Consider the following 23,339-nt stretch of genomic DNA (forward strand, 5'->3'; position numbering starts at 1 on the left):
AGAAGTACCCAAAAATACACTCAAAAACTGAGATTGGACGCTAAAAAACAAAACAAATGAGCAAATATAACAGAACAGAAACAGACTCACAGATACAGAGAACAAACTGGTGGTTGCCAGAGGGAAGAAGGTGGGGGGATGGGTGAAAAAGGTGAAGGGGATTAAGAGGTACAAACTACCAGTTATAAAATAAGTCAAAGGGACTTAGTATATAGCACAGAAAATATAGTCAGTAGTATTATAATAATTTTGTATGCTGTGTAAGGTATAAAAACATCAAATCACTATGCTGTACACATGAAACCAATATAATATTTAAAGTCAACTACATGTAAAAGTAAATAGACCAAAAAAAAAAAAAAAACCCTAAAATTTGGGTGCAAAGTTACCTAATGTCTAAAAAAAAGCTAGAGGTGCCCAATGTTTATGAAGCACAATCAGAACTTACTTGATAGGAAAATCAACTAAGGTATCCAACTTGTCTCTCATGTATCGACTGTAAGAAAATCGCTTGAGGTGTACCACAAGTACTGGAGGCAGGGACCATAAATCTAATTTCTTTGTGGCTTGCTGATGTTCTTTACAATTTGGACAATACCTAAAAAAAAAGAGAAATATTTAAAGCTTGTTAGAGATAATGTTAGAGGTAATATTAGGTAATGCCTAATATATAACAGTAGGAACTTCTATTATTATTTTTATCATCAATACATTTTCCAAATAGATTTAACTATTAAAAATGAATATGTAAATAAGTATTCAAAGAAATAATGAGGGCTAGATTATTTACATTACAGTATGCTAAAAAGATATGGATGTATTATAAAACTGTGCTGAGATACAGGCATTAGAAAAATCTCAAAACTTCTGGACTCTAATGGAATTAGTAATACCACAAAACATATTGTGATTTTCCTTAAAAAGCTTCTCTTGAAATAGCTGCACAGCTAAAAGTTCTTGGGAAAATGTAACTAAAATTAATTATTCACAGTAAAATGGCTATTATGGAAAATATAGTAACAAAATTAAAGCTTAACATTATAATAATACTTTTAAAGACATTTTCATCCCTCTTAATACATTATTAGCATATAAAGAAATGCTTATTGTTAAAAATATCAAAGGGAATTTAAATATCACTTTTTCAATTTGATGTACCACATACCTCAGTATAAATCCTTAAAAAATAATTAGAAACAATTATTTAATTTTGTCTCTTACCAGGGATCTTCAGCACCCAGCTTTTCTTTTGTTGTAAAAAGCTCAATGCAATCTTTTAATTTCACAAAGGGTTTTTTAGGAGGTTTGTATTCCACACTTTCATGTTTTTCAAAATCCTAAAGAGAAGTATTTCTTGAGTTAAGAAAACAAATGAAACAAAACTCATTTTAGTGATACCATATTACTATGAATAGTAATGAAAAACTCCTAAATGTTCTCAAAAAAATCAAAGCTTATTTCAGCTGAGATTTACACTACACTTCTAGTAATTCCTGTATACACACCTATATGGACAACCAGGAAGTTTAAACAGAAAGCAGTTTCAAAACCAACAAGCCTTTTCTCTTTTAGCACATAACCAATTTTTTACTGCAAAATAAACATAGTTGGTAGAAGCAAAAGAGTGTAACAAAACAGTGTGATCAACAGGGACAGATAAAGAAGGAATGATTGATGACTTACCTCAGCAGCATTTTCATCAAAATATCTTTTTTTCAAATCAGGATCCCAATCCAAAGCAAGAAAAGATCTTTCTAAGGTGGAAAACATATTTTTTCTTTAAGATTTAATATGCCTTAATGTTACAAACTAATATATTTTAATGTTAAGATATATACCAGAATAAACAAATAGCAGTCTCTTCTACTTGCACTAGGTGATCAGGGTAAATAGCTGTTTCCAAGCCATTAAGATATTTTAGAGCTAAAAAAAACTTAAGCATAAGTCCAACCTTCGTTTAATAAACACCGACATGTGTTTTAGTATACTTAGAAATGAAGGCTTTTCATTTAAAAATGTAGATAGATACATAAATGTTATTTTTCATGATAGTGTTGAATTTCATGGTTTCACCTAAAAAAAGTAACATGCGCTCAAGTTTAGTGTTTAAGCCATTTTCCACAATACTTACCATCTAGCCTAAGCTGCCTATCATCAAATCTTATATGCCTGGTATCATCTTTGATGTAGTTGATATCAGTATTGCCTAAGTTGTTGAACTGGAATGTAAACAATCGTTTTTTGTGTCCCATGAGTTGACCTTTGCTAGTTTCCTCAGTACATAATCCATTTTCAGAATCATTATCTCCTCCAACTGAATCTTCAGACTGACTGTTTTCATTCTCAGAGGGAAGTTCTTGATCCTGGCTGGATTCATCATCTGGCTCATCTGTTTCCATTTCACCTAAAATTAGATATTAGAAATCTTTAAATAAACCCAATGTTACACTTAAAACTTATTAATACTAACACTATTTTTCCCAGGCTTGCAAATATTGTTTAGTTCCTTAATCCCCATCCTCTTAATTTTTCTCTGCAGCAATAACCCAAGTGAAAAGTTTTTACAATTTAATAGGGAAGTCTTACTTGGTGAGCCTTCTTCATGTATGCCATTTGGGCCATTCCCATTAATATTTTGGTCCTTACAGCAGTGTAGGGATCCTTCGGTTTCTTCAGTGTCAGTAGATATTTTGACATATCGGCTTAAATAAAATCAGAAATCAAACAAGTTCAGTTCTATAAAGGCAAAAACTTAAATAAAAGTTTTTCGTTCTTTCAATAAAACAAAACCTCTAAATACAATTAACAGTGGTCATTAATGGATTCAATGATAAATTCAAACTCAAGATATGATACCGTAATTATTTGTGTTTGGTTGTCTTTATAAAAATAAGTTAATTTGTTACTTCTAGGGTTTTAACATCTTTCTTTTATACGTTAAAAGTTTGTGGCAGGGCTTCCCTGGTGGCGCAGTGGTTGAGAGTCTGCCTGCTAATGCAGGGGACACGGGTTCGAGCCCTGGTCTGGGAGGATCCCACATGCCGCGGAGCGGCTGGGCCCGTGAGCCACGGCTGCTGAGCCTGCGCTTCTGGAGCCTGTGCCCCGCGACGGGAGGGGCCGCGATAGTGAAAGGCCCGCGCACCGCGATGAAGAGCGGTCCCCGCACCGCGATGAAGAGTGGCCCCCACTTGCCGCAACTGGAGAAAGCCCTCGCACGAACCGAAGACCCAGCACAGCCAAAAATAAAATAAATAAATAAATAAATAAATAAAAATTTAAAAAAAAAAAAAAAAAAAAAGTTTGTGGCAAATAATTTCTTGACACAAAATTATTTTATAAAGATCCTCATTTAGATGATATATATATCATTGCTAAGACCACTTATAGTTTATAATGTCATCTTTATGTATGGTTTATGGGACTACAATACTAAAATAGGTATGCAAGAAAGAAAACTAAATATGTCAGCTATAAAGGATAAAAGAAAGGGAGCAAATGGTATTCTTGATTACGTTATAATTCAAATCAAGGTTTTAGGAAAACAAAAAGGTGTTGCCTTGCAAAAGGATCAACCATGAAAGTTTATCCTTTTAAATAAAAATATTTATTAGTATGAGTTCTTGTTATCAGTATGAGCACTGTGTATAAAGAAATGAAGCATATGACATTTGTTATGATTTCAGAGTGCAAACATGATAAATTCCTATTTTCTTCCAACTGTAAACTTTTGGTGTAAAACAACTAAAAGAATTTATGCTCCCTGGGTTTAAAATTACCTCAGTAATGTGGTTTACATGATCAAGAAACTGGATTAGACTATAATGTGATTTCTTACATTGCTACCCATCTAAACAAAGGTGAAATAATACAGACAACTAATTATATTCTGATAGTACCTTGCATGTTTACTTTTATTAGCTATTTAATATTTTATTTTGTTAATGTAGAATTGTTTGGCACTTACCACATTCTCACAAGCAGAAGATTATAGAGTTTATCTTCAGTGTTGTTTCGTGGTACAGCCATAAGAAAAGGCTGACCAAAAAGTGAAGAACCAGTATGGTGGGTGTAACTTGAGTGTCTAAATTTTTCTCTCAGGCAAACAGGAATAATCACATGCTCTGTGTCTTCTGTTCTATTGATGTTAATCTCAAACCTACAAGAATAAAAGTGACTATAAACTCTGAAAATTTTATGATATTTCTTTTCAATTTTTCCTCAAGTAATGTTTGCACAATAGATTTCATACTTACACATAAATATCATCCCGTTCCATAATACTACTAAGGTTTTCATCCATTGCGAATATTCTGTGAAATCTATGATTGTATATATCAGTAACTATCATCTAAAAGGAAATAAATTTCTATTAAGCTGGTTTTACAACACTGAAAAACGAAACTCCAACTTACATACTTTAAACCCAGAAACATCCTACCTTATCTGCAGGTACTCCTGACAAAGCAGACAACGCTGTACAAAGATCAAGTATGTTTCCAATTTTGGGGACAACCACTTTGTACTAAAAAACAAAAAAAATTATAATACATTTATTACTTTGGAAAATATTCACTAGATGAGATGGACCTTTTGGTTGCTTCCTCACATTCACGGTGGCATCTGGCTCACCGTGTCTCGCTCCAATCTTGGCATCATTCTGGGTGACAAAATCCACATGGATGGTTTATCTTATTGTTCCCTGACTCCTCAATTCAAAGACCTACACTTGCATTCAACTGTAGTTCACTTCTTGGATCTTGCCATCTACTGCACCACCTCTGACATCTTAAACTCTTAAATGTTTAATCACTATTTACTTTTCCTGGAAACTCATTCTTTCCTATTCTTGGCTTGCACTGAGATATCTAGTCCTTCTAATTCTCAATTTTCTCCTAGTTTATCAGCTCCCTACTATCTCCATGCCCTTCCACACCAATGATGCATCCCTTCAACCACTCATTGCAAAAACTTTAATTACTTTATTATTCAGTTTTATTCTTGCTATACTTTCTCAGAGTTGTTTAGATTGCTGGAGTAAACTGCTCAACTTCAGAGACTGGTGTACTACAGACTCACAGTGCTCAATCTCAACGGATCCTTCAACACCAGCCAGAAATTCTTCTGTGTAGCCTTTATTCACTTATCCTCTTATTTTTCTCAATAACTATTTAAAATCTTCACCATTTCTTAGGCTTTTAATTTTACCACTTTTCCCCTCACTATCAGCAGAATACCTGTTTCACTGAGAAAAATATAGGCTACTGGATAGGAAAATCTCCAACTTACTGTTCCCCCTACAAACTTGAGTCTAAAAGGTCCTTTTCTCTGTCTCTTTTGACACAAGGAAAGAGAATCAGGTGTTACTCTTCCCATTCAAGGCTAACCCTGGCATCTATCCTTTTCTGCCTCCTCTAGAACAGGGGTCCCCAACCCCCGGGCCGCAGACCAGTACTGTTCTGCAGTCTGTTAGGAACTGGGTCGCACAGCAGGAGGTGAGCGGCAGGCGAGCGAGCAAAGCTTCCTCTGCCGCTCCCCATGGCTCCCCATCACTCCCCATCGCTTGCATTACCGCCTGAACCATCCCCCCACCCCCACCCCTGCCTCCATTCCGTGGAAAAACTGTCTTCCATGAAACCAGTCCCTGGTGCTAAAAAGGCTGGGGACCGCTGCTCTAGAACATAAACCCAGCAATTATCCTTTATTTCATTTTATCTTGACTCTTATAAAAGCACTGAACTGTATACAAGTCTCAAAAAACAAAACAGTCTCTCACTGTTTTCTAATAATTTTCCACTAATTATCTCCCTTTCTCCTCTGCTTTATAAATAACCTTGTTAAAAGTAATGTCTACACTGACTATCGTAACTTCTTTATCTCTCATTCACCTATTTATCCACTCCTGGCTTTTGCCTTCACCTCTTTATTTAACCTGTTACCAAGGCTGTCAATACTATCATTTAACCAAATCTTTATCAGTCCTTACTTTATTGAACTCTCTGCAGCATTACTGCTGACGACTGCCTCCTTCAAAATTTTCCTCTCCCTATGACACTACACTTCTTATTCTTTAATGTCCTGGTCACACCTTCTTTTGAGTAAAGAACTACCCTCTAGCATTATCCTTCAGAGTTTTATCCTCAGCCTTCTTGATTCTATATGCTCTCCTTAGACTAGGTGACAATATATCCCAGTTTGCTTTGGTGAGTCCTAGATTAGCCTGCTGTCCTGGTATAATTATTAATATGGCCCGTTTTATTTTTAAAACAGTTCTGATTTAGATGATCATTTGGGTGATCTCATCCTTCTAAGACATTCACTACCATCTTCATAGAGCTAACCACCCAATTTATATCTCAAGCACAGACCTCTCTCCTCTAGTCTACATACATAAAGTCAAGGCCTATTGATATCTCTCCTAAATTTTCCTCATGAATTTCAACTTGTCCAATACTAAACACAGATTTAGGTCATGTTAGGTGAACACATCTAATCCTAAAATAGGTTTCTTCTTAAACCATTCTTCCTATATCTCCCATTAAAACAAATAGTACCATTCTCTCCTCAGTTTTCCAATTCAATAAACTTGAATACTCTTAATACATTTTCAACTCCTATATTCAACTGGTTCTTCTATCTGACTGCCATCCTGACACTTAGTTTAAGAGTTCAAGCCCTTGTCCTCTGTCATTGCATCACTGCAAAAACCTCCGACCTGGTCTTAGTACATCTGATCTAAGCCCCTCCAATCCAATCTTTGCACTAGCCAGAGTGTTCTTTCTGAAATACAAATCTGACCACACAATCTCTTTATACTTAATACATTTTAATGGCTCCCTTAGTCTTTTAGGATGAAGTCCAAACTTCCTATGAAAGCATCAAGGTTCTTTGTGATCTAGCTTCTGCTTACCATATTATCTACTTGTAGTTTCCAGAAGTGGGCCACATTCTCTTTTGCCTTCAGCCCTTTGTACGTGTCACTCTCTTGTTCTATAATACTTTATTCCCAATTTTCACGTGATTAAATTTAAAACCTAATCATCCTTCAGGATTCAGCAAAGGCATCATCACCAGTTTGGGTAGGTTATTCCTTCTGTATATCCCTACAGCACCCTGTCAGAGCACTTTTCACACTGTATGAAAAGCTTCTTGAGAACAAGGACTAGGAACACCCTTGTACTTCCAGCATCTTGCACAGTATGTGAGTCCAATACATAACACATGTTCAACACAATTACAAATAAACTTCCATGACTCAAATCAACTTCAGTGATGGGAAAACTCATCAAGTGGGCTAACCTAGCTAATTACCTTTCCCTCTAGAGCTGGTTAAAGCACAGTGTTAATGAGGTGATCATTTTGGATTTGAGTTGTTACTGTCTCCAAGAGGAAAAAAAAAATCCCAATTCCTCTGTGCTGATCATGGCTCTAACCTCCACAAATTTATGCTTCTGGTCACCAAGTGAGAAAAGAGGTAAATTCGTGAAATTCACATTGCTGGAAAAATAATTTAAAACCCAAATTACAGAAGACCATTCAACACATACTTGCCAGGTTAATGTGCAATTTGATTTCAATTTGCTTCTATATAATAGATGTTGTATTATTGGCATGGGAAAGTACTATCTTTAACAAATGAGTGTAGAGAAAGAGAGTACATTTATTTTATGTTGCAATAAATTTTTACTCATTTTTTTATACTCCTCTCTTATTCCATTATACTCACTGGCATATATTTGTAAAGTTACGAACTAGAGAGGTTAAGGATGTAGTTTAGCATTGCTATACCTTCTCTCCACTGGAAAGAATGTTAAAAATCCTATACTTCTGAACAAGTGAATAAGTGAGTATCTAAAGGATGTGATTTTAGACATGTGAACATATATGCCCCTGGCCAAAAATAAAAGCAGGTATTTATTAACCTTGCTCATGGATAAGGGCAAGTGCCATGTCTCTCTTGTTCTCTAAAATATTCTCAGCACTGCTGGATGAAATACTGACATGAAGACACCAGGTTCAATAGTTCATGAAGCAAATATATAAATAGCAAAAGAGATGGGTGAAATTTGCATAACTGAGTACAAGACTTGTCTCTACCAACTTTAATTATTTTGGATTAAAGTACTATATTTTAATGAATACTTCATATTCTGTGCCCTGTTGACAGTAAACCCAAACACTTCCACTAAATGAATGGTATGATGACAATTTTGTTCAAAGCATACCTTTCATATAGATTTCATGAACACTGCTATGGACTGAAATCTGTCGTCTCAAAATTCCTATGTGAAGCCCTGACAACCAATGTGATGGTATTTGGAGATGGGGCCTTTGAGAGATTTAGATGAGATCATGAAGGTGGGGGCCTCATGATGGGATTAGCATCCTTGTAAGAAGAGACACCAGAAAGCTTGTGCTCCCAGTCTCTCTCCCTGCCCTGTGAGGACACAGCAGAGCAGGCGGCCATCTGTAAGTGAGGAAGAGTCTGCACTAGAAACCACCAGGCTGGCTCTCTTGTCTTAGACTTCCAGCCTCCAGACTGTGGGGAAATAAATTTCTGTTGTTTAAGTCCCTCAGTCTATGGTATTTTGTTATGGCAGCCCAAGCAGACTAATACAACTAATAGGCTCTAACAAACTGCACTTCTGGCTGGAACCTTAAACTAAGATCTTTAGTAAAGAATCTTCTAAAGTAGGAACTATGTCTGTTTTGTTTACCAGAGCTTTACAATCAGTAGGTGCTCATTTGAATGAATAAAATTTTTGAACACTTTTAAGTCATGAGGGTTGGGAATACAAAGATTTACGAAGTCCTTTTCTTCAAAGAATTCATGGTCTAGGGGACAAAAGTTAAAGTAAACCAAAGGTCATAATAAAATTTGGTAAGTGCTATAATAGAAATTAGGGTAACAGAAGGTAGAAAAGGAAGGAAATACTTTTATTAGGGTGGGTCAAGTGTCAGAAAAGGATTAACTGATTAATAAAGGGAGAAAATATAGTGTTTTGCTCCATAAAATGTAAAATAATCCAATTATAACACTAGGCAATGGAATCAGGCAGACAACTGATATTAAGGTCTAGCACAGGGCTCTTGCATAGACTAAGTGTTATTTGATACCCCAAACTGTTAAAAGATTAGAACATTATTGAAGCAAGTATTTTTAGCCTAACTAAATCTCCACTTCTTTTCCAGGTTCTTAAGATGCCTAAAAATTACAGGTATTTGAATATACCATTATCGAAACCATTTCCTCTAAGATCAGTAAGAAGGCAAGGTTGCCCACTCTCACCACTATTATTCAACATAGTTTTGGAAGTTTTAGCCACAGCAAACAGAAAAGACAAAGAAATAAAAGGAATCCAAATTGGAAAAGAAGTAAAACTGTCACTATTTGAAGATGACATGAGACTATACATAGAGAGTCCTAAAGATGCTAACAGAAAACTACTAGAGCTAATCAGTGAATCTGGTAAGGTAGCAGGATACAAAATTAATGCACAGAAATCTCTTGCATTCCTATACACTAATGATGAAAAATCTGAAACAGAAATTAAGGAAACACTCCCATTTACCACTGCAACAAAAAAAATAAAATACCTAGGGATAAACCTATCTAAGGAGGCAAAAGACCTGTATGCAGAAAACTAAAAGACACTGATGAAAGAAATTAAAGACGATACAAACAGATGGAGAGATATACCATGTTCTTGGATTGGAAGAATCAATATTGTGAAAATGACTATACTACCCAAAGCAAGCTACAGATTCAATGCAATCCCTATCAAACTACCAAGGGCATTTTTCATAGAACTAGAACAAAAAATTTCACAATTTGTATAGAAACACAAAAGACCCTGAATAGCCAAAAGCAATCTTGAGAAAGAAAAACAGAGCTGGAGGAATCAGGCTCCCTGACTTCAGACTATACTACAAAGCTACAGTAATCAAGACAGTATGGGTCTGGCACAAAAACAGCAATACAGATCAATGGAACAGGATAGAAGCCCAGAGAGAAACCCACCCACATATGGTCACCTTATCTTTGATAAAGGAGGCAAAAGTATACAATGGAGAAAAGACAGCCTCTTCAATAAGTGGTGCTGGGAAAACTGGACAGCTACATGTAAAAGAATGGAATTAGAACACTCCCTAACACCATACACAAAAATAAACTCAAAATGGATTAAAGACCTAAACGTAAGGTCAGAAACTATAAAACTCTTGGAGGAAAACACAGGCAGAACACTCTATGACATAAATCACAGCATCTTCCTTTTGACCCACCTCCCAGAGAAATGGAAATAGAAACAAAAATAAACAAATGGGACCTACTGAAACTTAAAAGCTTTTGCACAGCAAAGGAAACCATAAACAAGACGAAAAGACAACCCTCAGAATGGGAGAAAACATTTGCAAATGAAGCAACTGACAGAGGATTAATCTCCAGAATATACAAGTAGCTCATGCAGCTCAATATCAAAAAAACAAACAACCCAATCCAAAAATGGGCAGAAGACCTAAATAGACATTTCTCCAAACAAGATATACAGATTGCCAACAAACACATGAAAGGATGCTCAACATCACTAACCATTAGAGAAATGCAAATCGAAACTACAATGAGGTAGCACCTCACACCAGTCAGAACGAACATCATCAAAAAATCTACAAACAATAAATGCTGGAGAGGGTGTGGAGAAAAGGGAACCCTCTTGCACTCTTGGTGGGAATGTAAATTGATACAGCCACTATGGAGAACAGTATGGAGGTTCCTTAGAAAACTAAAAATAGAACTACCATACAACCCAGCAATCCCACCCTGAGAAAACCATAATTCAAAAAGAGTCATGTACCACAATATTCATTGCAGCACTATTTACAATAGCCAGGACATGGAAGCAACCTAAGTGTCCATTGACAGGTGAATGGATAAAGAAGATGTGGCACATATATACAATGGAATATTACTCACCCATAAAAAGAAACGAAATTGAGTTATTTGTAGTGAGGTGGATGGTCCTAGAGTCTGCCATACAGAGTGAAGTAAGAAAGAGAAACACAAATACCGTATGCTAACACATATATATGGAATCTAAAAAAAAGAAAAGGCAGGGACAGGACAGGAATAAAGATGCAGACATACAGAATGGACTTGAGGACACAGGGAGGGCAAAGGGTAAGCTGGGACAAAGTGAGAGAGTAACACTGACATATACACACTACCAAATGTAAAATAGGTAGCTAGTGGGAAGCAGCTGCATCGCACAGGGAGATCAGCTCGGTGCTTTGTGACCACCTAGAGGGGTGGGATAGGCAGGGTGGGAATGAGACGCAAGACGGAGGGGATATGGGGATATATGTATACATATAACTGATTCACTGTTATACAGCAGAAACTAACACAACATTGTAAAGCAATTATACTCCAATAAAGATGTTAAAAAAATAAATATACCATTATCTTATCATAATATGAATCAAAATGTATAGCCAGTATTAGTTTCTCTTCCAACAGCCAGTAGGAGAAAATTTACAGTGAACATTAAAGAAAGTTCAAGTTGGAAAATTGGGAAATTACTATGTTATTAATCTTTGTAAGCTAATATTCATACCAATATTGTAAAATCAAACCACCTCTCATTTTTCTTTGATAAGAAAAAGTCTTTGAGAATTTTGTTTTTACATGACAAATAATAGTACTTTACACATCCCACACCCTTTCAAGATTCTGAAAAGTTGTACTAATTAGTGTATAAAAATCTCTTATGCAAAACAGCTTATTATTATAGAATTGTACTTGAGGCATGAGGACTCAACACTAATCTTTTATAAAAATAACAAATGCAAAGAAATTAATCACTTCCTACCTGCATAGGTTTCGTAAGTGGATCCATTCTAACTAAATAAACTTCCAAGGTACGTTCCTTTTTCATGGGCAATGGAAGTGTCAAGTAACAAAAAGGATCAAATGTTACTGAAATCTTAGCACATTCAGGACAAACTAAAGTTGATTTAAAAAGGCCATGAAATATATCTACTATGATAGAATCATTTCTTTTTAAATGGTTTTCCCAGGCTTCTTCAGCAACTACCTGTAAGGAAAACAGACACATATTACAAAGAGATACCACGTTATTATAACAATGGTGACAATAATATGGTTAAATTTACCTTATCTGGTCTTCCATCAGCATCTTTTAATTGTATATATGGTTTTTTCCTAATTCTATTCAAATCCTCATGTAGTCCATCTAATAGGAAAGCTAATAGTTCCTGACAGTCTTGTTGCTGGTATCCAGAGAACTGAGGTGCAAAACGTCCTACCTGTGTCTGTAAGAGAAGCAAAACTATAAAATCAGTTCTAGGGACAAGATTGATTTAAAAAATACATAGTCAATTTTCATTATTCATGGATTCCATATTTGTGAATTCACCTACTTCCTAAAATTTATTTGTAACCCTCAAATCAACTTGAGGCACTTTTGCAGTCATATGCAGATATGATAATTACATATGGATAAATACACGTAAAGAATTAACATATCTAGGGGCTTCCCTGGTGGCGCAGTGGTTGAGAATCTGCCTGCCACTGCAGGGGACACGGGTTCGAGCCCTGGTCTGGGAAGATCCCACATGCCACGGAGCAACTGGGCCCGTGAGCCACAATTACTGAGCCTGCGCGTCTGGAGCCTGTGCTCCGCAACAAGAGAGGCCGTGATAGTGAGAAGCCCGCGCACCGTGATGGAGAGTGGTCTCCGCTTGCCGCAACTGGAGAGAGCCCTCACACAGAAACGAAGACCCAACACAGCCATGAATAAATAAATAAATAAATTAAAAAAAAAAAAAGAATTACGTATCTAAAAATATTTTAATAATGATAACTAACCTGTAAAATAGAAAAGAAATGTTGACCTAAGGAGAGAACATTGAGAAAATATGGTATAGTTTTGTACGAAGGTTTGGGAAACACTAAAGACTTAAAATTCAGTAACATTTCTGGGTCACCTGAAAAAAGTACAATGCTCTCATTTAGTTTGTGTGTAAGGAGAGGATAAATCTCATAGAGCTAAAAAGAATATTCATGTTATATATAATTTTCCTAGTCTTTGCAGTGCTAAGTATTTTTTTGATGAGACTGAAAAGAAATGCAAAAGCAAAAAGTCAGATATCAAGGACCTATTTACACATAATTGAGAACATCTTGTAAAATGAAACTAATTGGAATCATGGATAAGGGTTGAGAAATGACTTGTCTGAACTAGTTTGTCCTAAGTTTGGAAAGTTAAGGAAGATAAATGCAGGACTTCTTTTGATTTGTTTTTTATTTTTTAAGAACTAGTACATAGTTAATAAAATGTTGCCCAGTCCATGTTCTATGTGAACATCATTTAAGTTGTATAAAAAACGGTTGAAAACTGCTTATTTTCTTCAAACGTTTAAAATTTCTCATAAATCTCACCCATATAATTAATTAGGAAAACTTTAACAATATAAAGCTAAATTTCAGTTCAATTCTTATTTGAATGACAAAACTAAATTACTTGAGATTTTGATTCTAAGAATTAACTACTTCACAAATAAGAAAAAACATAGAAGTTTAAGAATTATATTGAAAATATATTTAATTAATATTTAGTGCTTACTTTGCAGACCAGTTTCATTTCAATAATTTTTCGAACCAACAATGACTTGCAAAATAGAGTTCTTAGAGTTTAATGACATGCCCAAATTTAGTCTTTACATTTGTATAAAATATTTATGTAGGTTTCTTAGAGATGTGCTGTATTCTAAAACAGTATGCAAATGCTCACTGCTGTCTATAGTCATTTTGAACCATACCAGTGTTTCTCAAACTTTATTTCATTATTTCCTTTACCATCCTCCAGAACTCTTTTTGGACAGTTTAAATTAATCATCTATTATGTGCCCCACCCTGAAAATTTAATACCATATATGCTGTGTATGTATTTATGTGCTGAGTCCCTTTGGAGGGCCACAGACCATTGTAATAGCTATGATTTTTTGCCCTTTTCCCGAAGATTTTTGTCCTCTTGGGTGTGATATAGGCCTTGTTGAAAATGTATTTACCATACTAACCTTAAAGGCTCTTGGTGTGACATAGCTAAATTTTCCAGACCACATTTGCTTGATCAATTCAGCATAAGATTTAGCTATTTCACCTCTCATTCCTAAGGGATTGTCAAAATTCAGTTCTTCTTGATACTTATCATTCAGGAAATATTCAGTAAGTGGAGGTGTATTGCTCAAACACTGCAAAGAATAAAATATATTTTCAAGTAAAAGAAACCACACGTTAAACATGTTAAAATGTAGAGAGAAACAAAGTGATAATACACAGAGAAAAATTTACAAAATGACCTCTTGCACTAATAAGTAACTGATCAAATAAACACTCAAATGATGTACTCAACTATTCATTTCCCAAATTTCAAGTCAATTACTTATAGTAAATGAAAACGTTAATATTTGTTGCTGTAAAATCTGCATTAATTTTAACCACAGCAAACTACTGGTTAACTGGGAGAGAAGCTCAGAATTTTCTTTCCTTCTTTTACTTGAGTGGTAGAAATTATGGATTGTCTAATCGTCCCAGGCATCTGCAAATTAGCCTGAGTAGGTAAAAACTGAGACAGAGCGCAGGCAAGAAATGAACTTTAAAGAGGTATTTACTGCTTCCATTGTCAGTTCCTTATCATGAAAGAGCAGCCTTCTAAACTTTCCTTTCGGATCAACCATTTTTAGAAGGGAGAGTACAGATCAGCTGAACCTCAGAAAACAAACTTTTGTTATGTGAACTCTGGCTAACTGTGTTCTTACTTCTTCTAGCTCTTCTTTAATAACACAACAATCCAACTTTCCTTTATGGCAAGATTAAAATTAAGAATAAGTTAATTCTCCAGCTCTGTTCCATTTTGAATTAAATAATTTAGGATTTAAAATAAAAGAGACGGCGGAGGTACAGTTTTTCCACAATATTTTATCTCAAGATGAAATAATTTTTTAAGTTGATAATACCATAAAATGTGACTTCATTTTGAACCGAATATTACTTTATCAAGTAGATGTCTAGAGCCATTAATTAGAACATGTAATGACTGACACAGACATACGGTCATATAGGTTAACATTTTTTTGGCTGCAGGAAGATATTTGTCTTGGAGTAAAGTGACAAAGTGCCTTAAGTGAAGCTAGTTGCTTGCACGTAAAGTAGTAGAAACCTGTTCTTATGACAGTTCAGACTTATATTAATGGAAATAAAAGTTTTTCAAAGCTTGCTTACCACTCATATGGAATAAGTTAAATAGTTTTGGTAACTATGAAAGGTTCAGCCTGCTGAGTTCATGCTGATAACTTGGATGCTATAAACTATGACTATATGTCATATACTGTTTGGTTAAAACTCCAAAATTAAGCATATTCAATTCTTAAAAATAGATTATGGCGTTATATTTTGTGGTTTCAATTATAAATCAATTTATGTGTACTCATGTAACTATGATATCTATTTTGGAATTTTCTAATAAAAATAATACTATCCAAACTGGTAGTCTGGCCCCTACCTCAAGGTAAAAGGGAGAACTCTTTATAATATCATGGAACTTGTTACTGTATTATTCTTAGGCAATGAAAATAATATCAACAGTTAAAAAATGTTTGAGGTGGGCTATACAGGCTGTACAGTTATTTACATGTCTTTTTCAGCAGTAAAATATTTTATGTGAACAAGAGGTAAGCTACAGTGTAGGAAATAATTAGGGAAGGGATTTTTTTTCTACCTTTCCTCTTAATTCCTTTTATATCTCAAACTTTCATAATCTTACAGGCCTTCTGAGTTTCAATTTTCTCTTTTCTTTTTGTAATATATGTCATTTTAATTATAAACCCAGCACTGGAGGTCGGGCCAGGCAACCCAGAATATACCATGACTACACAGGGCATAAATGCCATCACTTAGCAGTATCATCTCATTTAGTACAAAAAGGACCAACACTAAATAGTCGATGAGGCAAACTGGAGGTCAGACAGCATTTACAACAATTATCAATTAGTTTTCAAATCCTTATATTTGATCAGTTCAGGGTTATATTAAGAATATAATATTCTACTACTGCGTGTAACAATTATATAAAGAACCTAATGCTTTACCGTTTAAACACTTCAAAAAATCAAGTTGTGCAAACATGAATAATTCTTGAGCTTTGTTTTTACCTAATTATTCATGTTTATCCTTATCTTGCAAAGAGCTTCCAACTATAATTGAAAATCTTTTTAGCTTTCCATAGCATCCAGAGTGATCTTTCTAAAATTTGTCACTAAAATTTATGACTTAATTATGTTACTTCCTTGCTACAAATCCTTTAATAGCAATTTCAGATTAAAATTTCAAATCTTTAGAAGGGTCTGTCTTTTGCCCATCTATTTACATGCCTTGTCAATAAAATACCTTTAAAAAAAACAAAAAACAAAAAAACTTCCATCCCAGCCTTATTTGATTACTTGTGGTTCTTTGACCTCCATGCATTCTCTCACTTTATAAGTTCTCATTACTCTACCTATGTGAAATATACCTTCTTTGCCTTACTAACTTCTACTAAACCATTCAGGTATCCTGTCTAGGAAGGATTCCCAGGTTCCCTTATAGTGTTTCCTCCTGTATCTTTCCTTATTGCTTAGTGCCTACTTTTATTACAGCATTTATTTTATAATATACTGTAATTTTAATTTTTAGGTTGTCTGTCTTGCCAAATGGACTGAGACTTCCATGAGAGCAGGAATCATGACATCCTTTAAATTCATGTCTCTAGCACTGAGCACAATGTCCCTTGGCATTTAGCATGTATACAATAAATGCATGCTTAGTTAAAATGTTTTTTGCCTATATTTACTAATGTATTTATCCTCCATTTCTTCTTCTTTTTTTAACTCTTTTCTTTCAACGTTTGGCACAGAGTACTCAAATTTTGTTGAATGAAATATCACAAAGTGAGGCAAAAATATTTTTGCTTGTAATGAATAATTTCAAAAGTTTCTTCAAGCACTTCTACCTGAATACTAAATCCAAAAAGACAGCACCTATTAAAAACTCCCTGGTCCCCTTTTGTTTGACTTTCATTTAATCTACCATCTGCTTTGTAGTGGGCCTCTACTTGGATTTTTAAAAAGTCAGTGACACAGAGACCAGTTCTTATTTTCATAGTGACTCATGCCAGTTTGAAACTGATTATAATTCACTGATAACAAACTAAACAACAAAACAGAAATAGTCTTAATAAGTAACTGCCTGTATTTCCTGTCAAGATATCATAACCAATATATTTTGAGATAAACTTTATATTTAAATGTAAACTATTAAATCCTAAATGGTCCCCCAAAGCATCTTATTTGCTGAACATAATATTTCAAGGAACTCACAACCTTAATTTTTCTAAAAATTTTCTAAAACACAAATACAGAAATTCAATAGCCAGTTTAACTGTTCTAATACATAGATCATAATAGTTTAAAAACTAAACTGATGTTAGACTTTTTTTCCTCATCTTGCAAATACCATAATTTTCTCCTTCACCTTGAATATGTTATTATAGGAGTCACTATATTCTTGAAATAATATGAAAACCAGTTAAACATTAAAAGTTCTCTTTTGGTATAAATTTCAAGGAACTATTGGAATAGAGCTCAAACAACTAAAATATTTCCTCCAGGTGACATCAGTATTCAATGTCATCATTCTGGTAGAAGAAAAGAAGCCCATTTCTTAAATTTGGTCATAATACAGCTTGATTTTTAATTTATGCAAATCATTATTCAATCTTTTAACATGAGGCTATCTTAGAAACATGAACATCTTTGACAATTACAAGAAAATTGGATACTTGGACTGGCTGCCATTAAATACAATGTTTTAAAGAATAAAGATAACTTTCATTAGTTCAATAATAAAAACTATAACCAGAGTTCTGAAGCATTTCTCTCAAAGATTCTTCTATTATAAAAAACATCACTTTCCTATCTGATTGGGACTGTTCCAAAACAATTCCTTTCTTAAGGCATATATATATTAGAAGTCCTACATATGTAGACATAGGAAATGTCCTTTTTAACTCATGATACTTTACTCCAGTAATGTAATATGGACTAGAAATCATACAACATATGTTGTGCCTATGTGGATATATCTCTTATTCTCAATGCTTCCTGAACTACAAAATAAAAAAAAAAAAAACCCTCATCCTTAACATACATGGTTTTTCTTAGCAAAAACTGAGAATTAAAAAACCCCCACAAAACCTGAGAATATATATGAATGTATGATAAAAACAAAAAGGATTATATAAACAATATTAGTATGTTATTTTTACAGCTACTTATGAGTTTTGTGACATTCTAATAGTCACATGCCATTTTGAGCTTCACCTCTGTTAATTCATTTGATTTCAACTGCCTGACACTGACAAATGCCAACACTTTCATAGTTTAAGAACCACCTCTTATAAGTCATCACCAAAAAAATGAGGTCCATATATGAAGTAATGTGACTAATCATAAAACACGTATCTCAAGCCACATTTTGTTTGTATTATAATTGTGTCTAGAGTTGGTCCTAATATTGGGTAGAATTCTGTCAAATACCATGTTAAAAATAAAGCAATAATCAGACTGAAGAAAAAGATTCTGTACTAGTAGTTTCAATTCTTGATGCAAAAGAGAAAAAGTAAAAAAGCTACATTAATCAACAGGCAAATGCATTTGTTAACTAGGCAAATTATTTATTTAAATGTTTTTTATGATCCCTAGGCAAGTTAATAGTGTGCAAAACTGACAAGAGCATTTGAAGATCTAAGGATTAAAAAACTAAATTTCACATTTAGTATATGGTAATATGAAATACTAAAATTTCATATTTAGTGCATGGTAGACTTGGCATTCATTAATTTAGCCTTTGTGATACAGCATCTTCACAGCTGGCTAACTGGAAGGTTGAGGATATAAGCTAGCATGAAAAGATGTTGATCCATGAGGAATGATGAGAATGGTGTATTATGTGCAAGCCAATCGTTTTGTGAGCAAATGTATCTGTTCCTCAAAATGGCTTTGTAGTTCTCTACTTATGTTCACATACGCATTTAAAATGGAAATTGCAAGTAAGAGTATTCTTGAATGTGAATTTGAATACAGGGTCTTAAGATATATTCCTTAGTTTAACGTATTAAGACTGAGCCATAGCATGTACTCCTCCCCTTCTTAGAACATTCTTCCCCTGTAAGAAATTCCTACTTATTCTTTAAAAGTCATCTCAACATCTCAGCACCTCAAGGAAGAACTAACATTCCTTCTTCTGGACTAATGCTATACCTTAAACTCACTTAGACTGTCCTTATCTTGAGAGCAGAGTCCATGTCTTATTCACCTTTGGAACTTAGCATCTAGCACAATGCCTGGCACATACCGTAATAAAGGTGTGATGAATGAATAAAAACTTAATACAGTAAATCAGTCCTTAAGAGACTGAGAACAGTGGGAAAACACTTGACTAAGATCTGAATTGCACCCTGTTATATAACTATAACCTATTTAAAGTTCTACAAGTTCAAAAATAAAGTCCAAATAATGCCTAAAGAGGCTTTCCTAATGAGGGAAAAATAACTATTGTGAATACTCCAAAAAATAACTGTCAAGATAAATCCATATAAGTAAAAGATATGTGAAAGAAAAATATTTGGTAATATATTTTCATGAAGACTCTTTTTCCCAAATCAACCTGGAACTAGACACCACAATTCTTAAAAAAATTCTTCTAAATAATCAAGTATCTCATCCAGTGGACATTCTATATGGCTCAATGTATATAGACCTTTAATCACTGTCACCATGAAGAACTTCTTTAAAAAGAATGCATATACCATTGGAGTATTTTATAAAGTATTAATTATCTATGAAAAACTCTCTGGTTATAAATTTCTGCCCTTAACCCAACATCCTAAAATTGCAGTATTATGTGAAGTATGATTCTCTCTCATTACTTAAATTTCATGGAAAGACTACAATGTTTTGTACATAACTTTTCCTTACATACACATGCAAAAATCCTATTCCTCTTACATTACTTTCAAAAAGTTCTTCCATTAAATATGTTCTGATCAGTAAGACTGATGTTTCTCAAGTTCTCTGAAAGAGTGACTCATGTAAGAGTCTCAATTTTGTATTTCACTATAAACTTCTATATAGTTTTTTTAAAATTGATGAATTGAAATAAAGTTCTACTATATAACCAAATCTCAAGTCTATAATCAACATATTTTAGGAAATGAATAATTAATAGCCATCCCAATAACTTGTAATGAATCTGGAATTTCCCCAGTACCTGGAAAATAGTCAAAGTAATCCCCTTCAAAAAGAGAAAGTTGTCTTTTGTAATGCTGAATATGAACCACTCCCTTTCTGTTCAGGTGCTCCAGAAGCCCAATTTTCAAGTGATCATGTATGCTCACTATTTTAGTAAACCGGTAACTAGAACAGGAAAGAAAACAAACTTAATTTTTGATTACCTAAAGCCTTTGAGTTGTGTAACTCATTCTGTAACTGATCAAAATGTAACGCCACTCACAACTCATAAAGTAGCTGCACTTTCAAACTGACCAATACTAAAAACCCAATCTAAAATGAGGAAACCATTTTATTTTCTTATGATTTAAAAAATAAAACTTAAAGTAATCCATGGTTAAAGTAATCTTAGAATACCCCCAAATATCTTGTTTTGGATTTTAAGATTAGATGGATAAAGAATTTTCGAATTTGTCATGTTGTTATTTTTCAATTCGTCATGACAAGAGTATAAACGTTCTAAAAAGGTACTGTATAACTCCAAAGCATTTTATTAAAACTGGGATACTGGCTCAAATTCTGTAAAAAAGTAGTGGGTAAGACAGAAAACTATGACGTAGACTTTTACAATGAAGAACTACAAATATAAGCCTGCCCCTTCACCACGGAGGTTTGGAAAATGAGATATTTTTAAGACACTTCATGTTTTATTTTTTGTTATTTTTTTTTTCCTAGGAAAGGCAAATCTCATTATATTTGAGATCAATTCTGAAGTTTCTCCATATATTTTAGTAAAACAAATACAACTATAGCTCTATTTTGCTTTACATTTCCATTCTCTCTTCAAGCTTTCTTTAAAGAACAAATTTGTGTAAGTAATATATACATGGATATAACTTTCTTTTTATTTATTTAGTTTAAAAAAACTTTGTTTTCTTCCCTCTCCCACCTAGTTAGTGAAGAGAGAACTGCCATACACTTGACTTAAAATATTGAAATTTTACATAAAGTAGTTCTAAAGGCAGTATTTTTGAATTGGACAAAGATGTTCTAACATATTCACGTTTATCATTAATCTGGTCACTATGCTTAGGACATAAATAAAATTAAACTTCATTTAAAGTCCATGCTGTCACCCTTTCTTCAAATTCTATGTAATCTCTCTTCACACACTACTTGAATTTAATTAAGAATTATTATGAAAGCTTGGGAAGTATGAGACTAATGGGAAACCTTTTGGCTAGCAAAGAAATATCAATGCCTTTCCCCTCCTCATCTATAGGATTGAGGAAGGAAAATTTTGTCAAAAGGACTACCCTGTTACTTGCAGTGAGTAAGTCCTATAACTAGAGATGTCACGATTAAAAAAGCATGATTATATAAAGACCAGTGATTTTTTCATATTAAAAGCTAAAAGTAGAAACTGGATAGAAGATCCACTTGCAATAGAGATAAATTTGAAAGCTTCTGGGATAATGATTAGATCAACAACAATGCTATAAGCTTCAGGTAGTTGTATGATGTTTTAAAACTACTAGATTGTAACAGCAATTGTTTAATTTTTTTTTTTTTAAGTAACAGGCTATTTATTGAATGATTTTATGTTTAGATATTCAGTTTATGGGAAGCATGCTCAAGCTAAATGGTTCTAATAACATTAATAAATATTAGTGTAAGTTATATTTATTTTAAAGAACTAAAGCTTATTAGTTCAATTTTAATGTTTAGTAGCTTATTAATTACCCTATTAATAATTCAAAACTGGCTCACAATGAAATGAATGCCAATATTTTAAGCAAGCAAGATAGTGAAAGGTTTTAAGAAAAAACAAGTGTTTTATAGTTTTGTTCAGTCCCCTGCACGTAATATTCAGTAAAGAAACATTTTTGAATAAATTAGTATTAAGAATTATGTGATTTGTTCATCTTTTAGTTATCCTGCTAAGGCATAAAGAAAGGGACAGCAGAATTTTTTTAAAAAGTTTAACTGACTTACTACATTCTTTAAAAGAACTACCAAGTCATATATTTCTCTGTATCATTTCATTACACTAGGCCCATAATTGACAATATTAATATTTCAGCTGAGTTGAAACAGAAATTTAAGGACTATGTGATAACATAACTATGAAGGTTTCTAACTATTTTCATAATAAAAGAGAACTTTAAATTTGATTAATCACTCAACAAATATTAAGAACAGAAGACCATTATGTTAAGAGACTAGAAATACAGAAATACTGTTCTAAAATGATGTTTTCATGCCATTCACTGTGAAATCATTCAAGAAACAATTTGCAGAGTAGTAGGGTATGTTCTGCCAAGCTGTGATTAACATGGCAGCCCAATTCAAGTGCTATCAGACTGGCTACATCGGCAGAACATAAGCTGTAGTGTTTATTAGACTTTATATAAATTGGTAGGTCTTTGCAAGAAGTAAATATATATATTACAAGCTATAATTCTTTTAAAAATTATTGTGCTCTTTGACATTTAGACAGCTCCAGAAATATCATTAATCTGGTACAGGTCAAGTACTAAATATTTCAGGTAAATTTTCTTAATACAGTGCTTCTCAAATCATCTATGTGGAAGGACTAGTATCTTTTTAAATTTTCAAACTGTCACAGACTGATACTTCTATAAAGTTTTTTAGAAAATAAAAATGAACCACTAGAAAAATGAAATAAATAACATACAGAAAAGACCCATTTTAAAATTATTAGATTTAATAGATATGAAACTAACCTAATTGCTATAAAAGTTCTGGATCACTCACTTATGCTTAATTTCTATAGTTATTTTATTGTTGACCAGCACTGTCTCATCCAAACACTGTGAGAAACACTGTTCTAATGTAGTTACTATTATGTGGCATTATACCAAACATTGGGGATATAAAAGAAAACCAAAGATAGCCTCTAATTTCATGATTCTTACTGTGTAGTAGGTATTTGTCCAGAAGAGATAGAGGAAAAGGGGTGTGTGTGTGTTTGTATG

At 33.6% G+C, this 23,339-nt stretch overlaps 1 protein-coding gene across 6 annotated transcripts in view; it reads right to left on the reverse strand.

Annotated features, from left to right (window-relative positions):
* USP15 (ubiquitin specific peptidase 15) overlaps positions 1–23,339 on the reverse strand; it is a 121,736-nt gene that overhangs the window by 11,052 nt on the left and 87,345 nt on the right. For 4 of the 6 annotated variants that reach the window (XM_007179732.2, XM_007179731.2, XM_057556516.1 and 1 more), the window contains 11 exons: positions 14,095–14,268; positions 12,169–12,327; positions 11,865–12,089; positions 4,439–4,522; positions 4,254–4,348; positions 3,965–4,156; positions 2,587–2,702; positions 2,132–2,404; positions 1,684–1,754; positions 1,222–1,337; positions 449–598 (listed from right to left, as the gene is read on the reverse strand). In XM_007179732.2, coding sequence (XP_007179794.1) covers positions 449–598; positions 1,222–1,337; positions 1,684–1,754; positions 2,132–2,404; positions 2,587–2,702; positions 3,965–4,156; positions 4,254–4,348; positions 4,439–4,522; positions 11,865–12,089; positions 12,169–12,327; positions 14,095–14,268 — 1,655 coding nt within the window. Of the gene's footprint in view, positions 1–448; positions 599–1,221; positions 1,338–1,683; positions 1,755–2,131; positions 2,405–2,586; positions 2,703–3,964; positions 4,157–4,253; positions 4,349–4,438; positions 4,523–11,864; positions 12,090–12,168; positions 12,328–14,094; positions 14,269–20,380; positions 20,527–23,339 lie in introns of those variants that run through there. The other 2 variants (XM_028165822.2, XM_057556517.1) reach the window with 2 other exon arrangements.

This window comes from Balaenoptera acutorostrata, chromosome 11 (genome assembly GCF_949987535.1).
Source record: "Balaenoptera acutorostrata chromosome 11, mBalAcu1.1, whole genome shotgun sequence".
NCBI lineage: Eukaryota > Metazoa > Chordata > Mammalia > Artiodactyla > Balaenopteridae > Balaenoptera > Balaenoptera acutorostrata.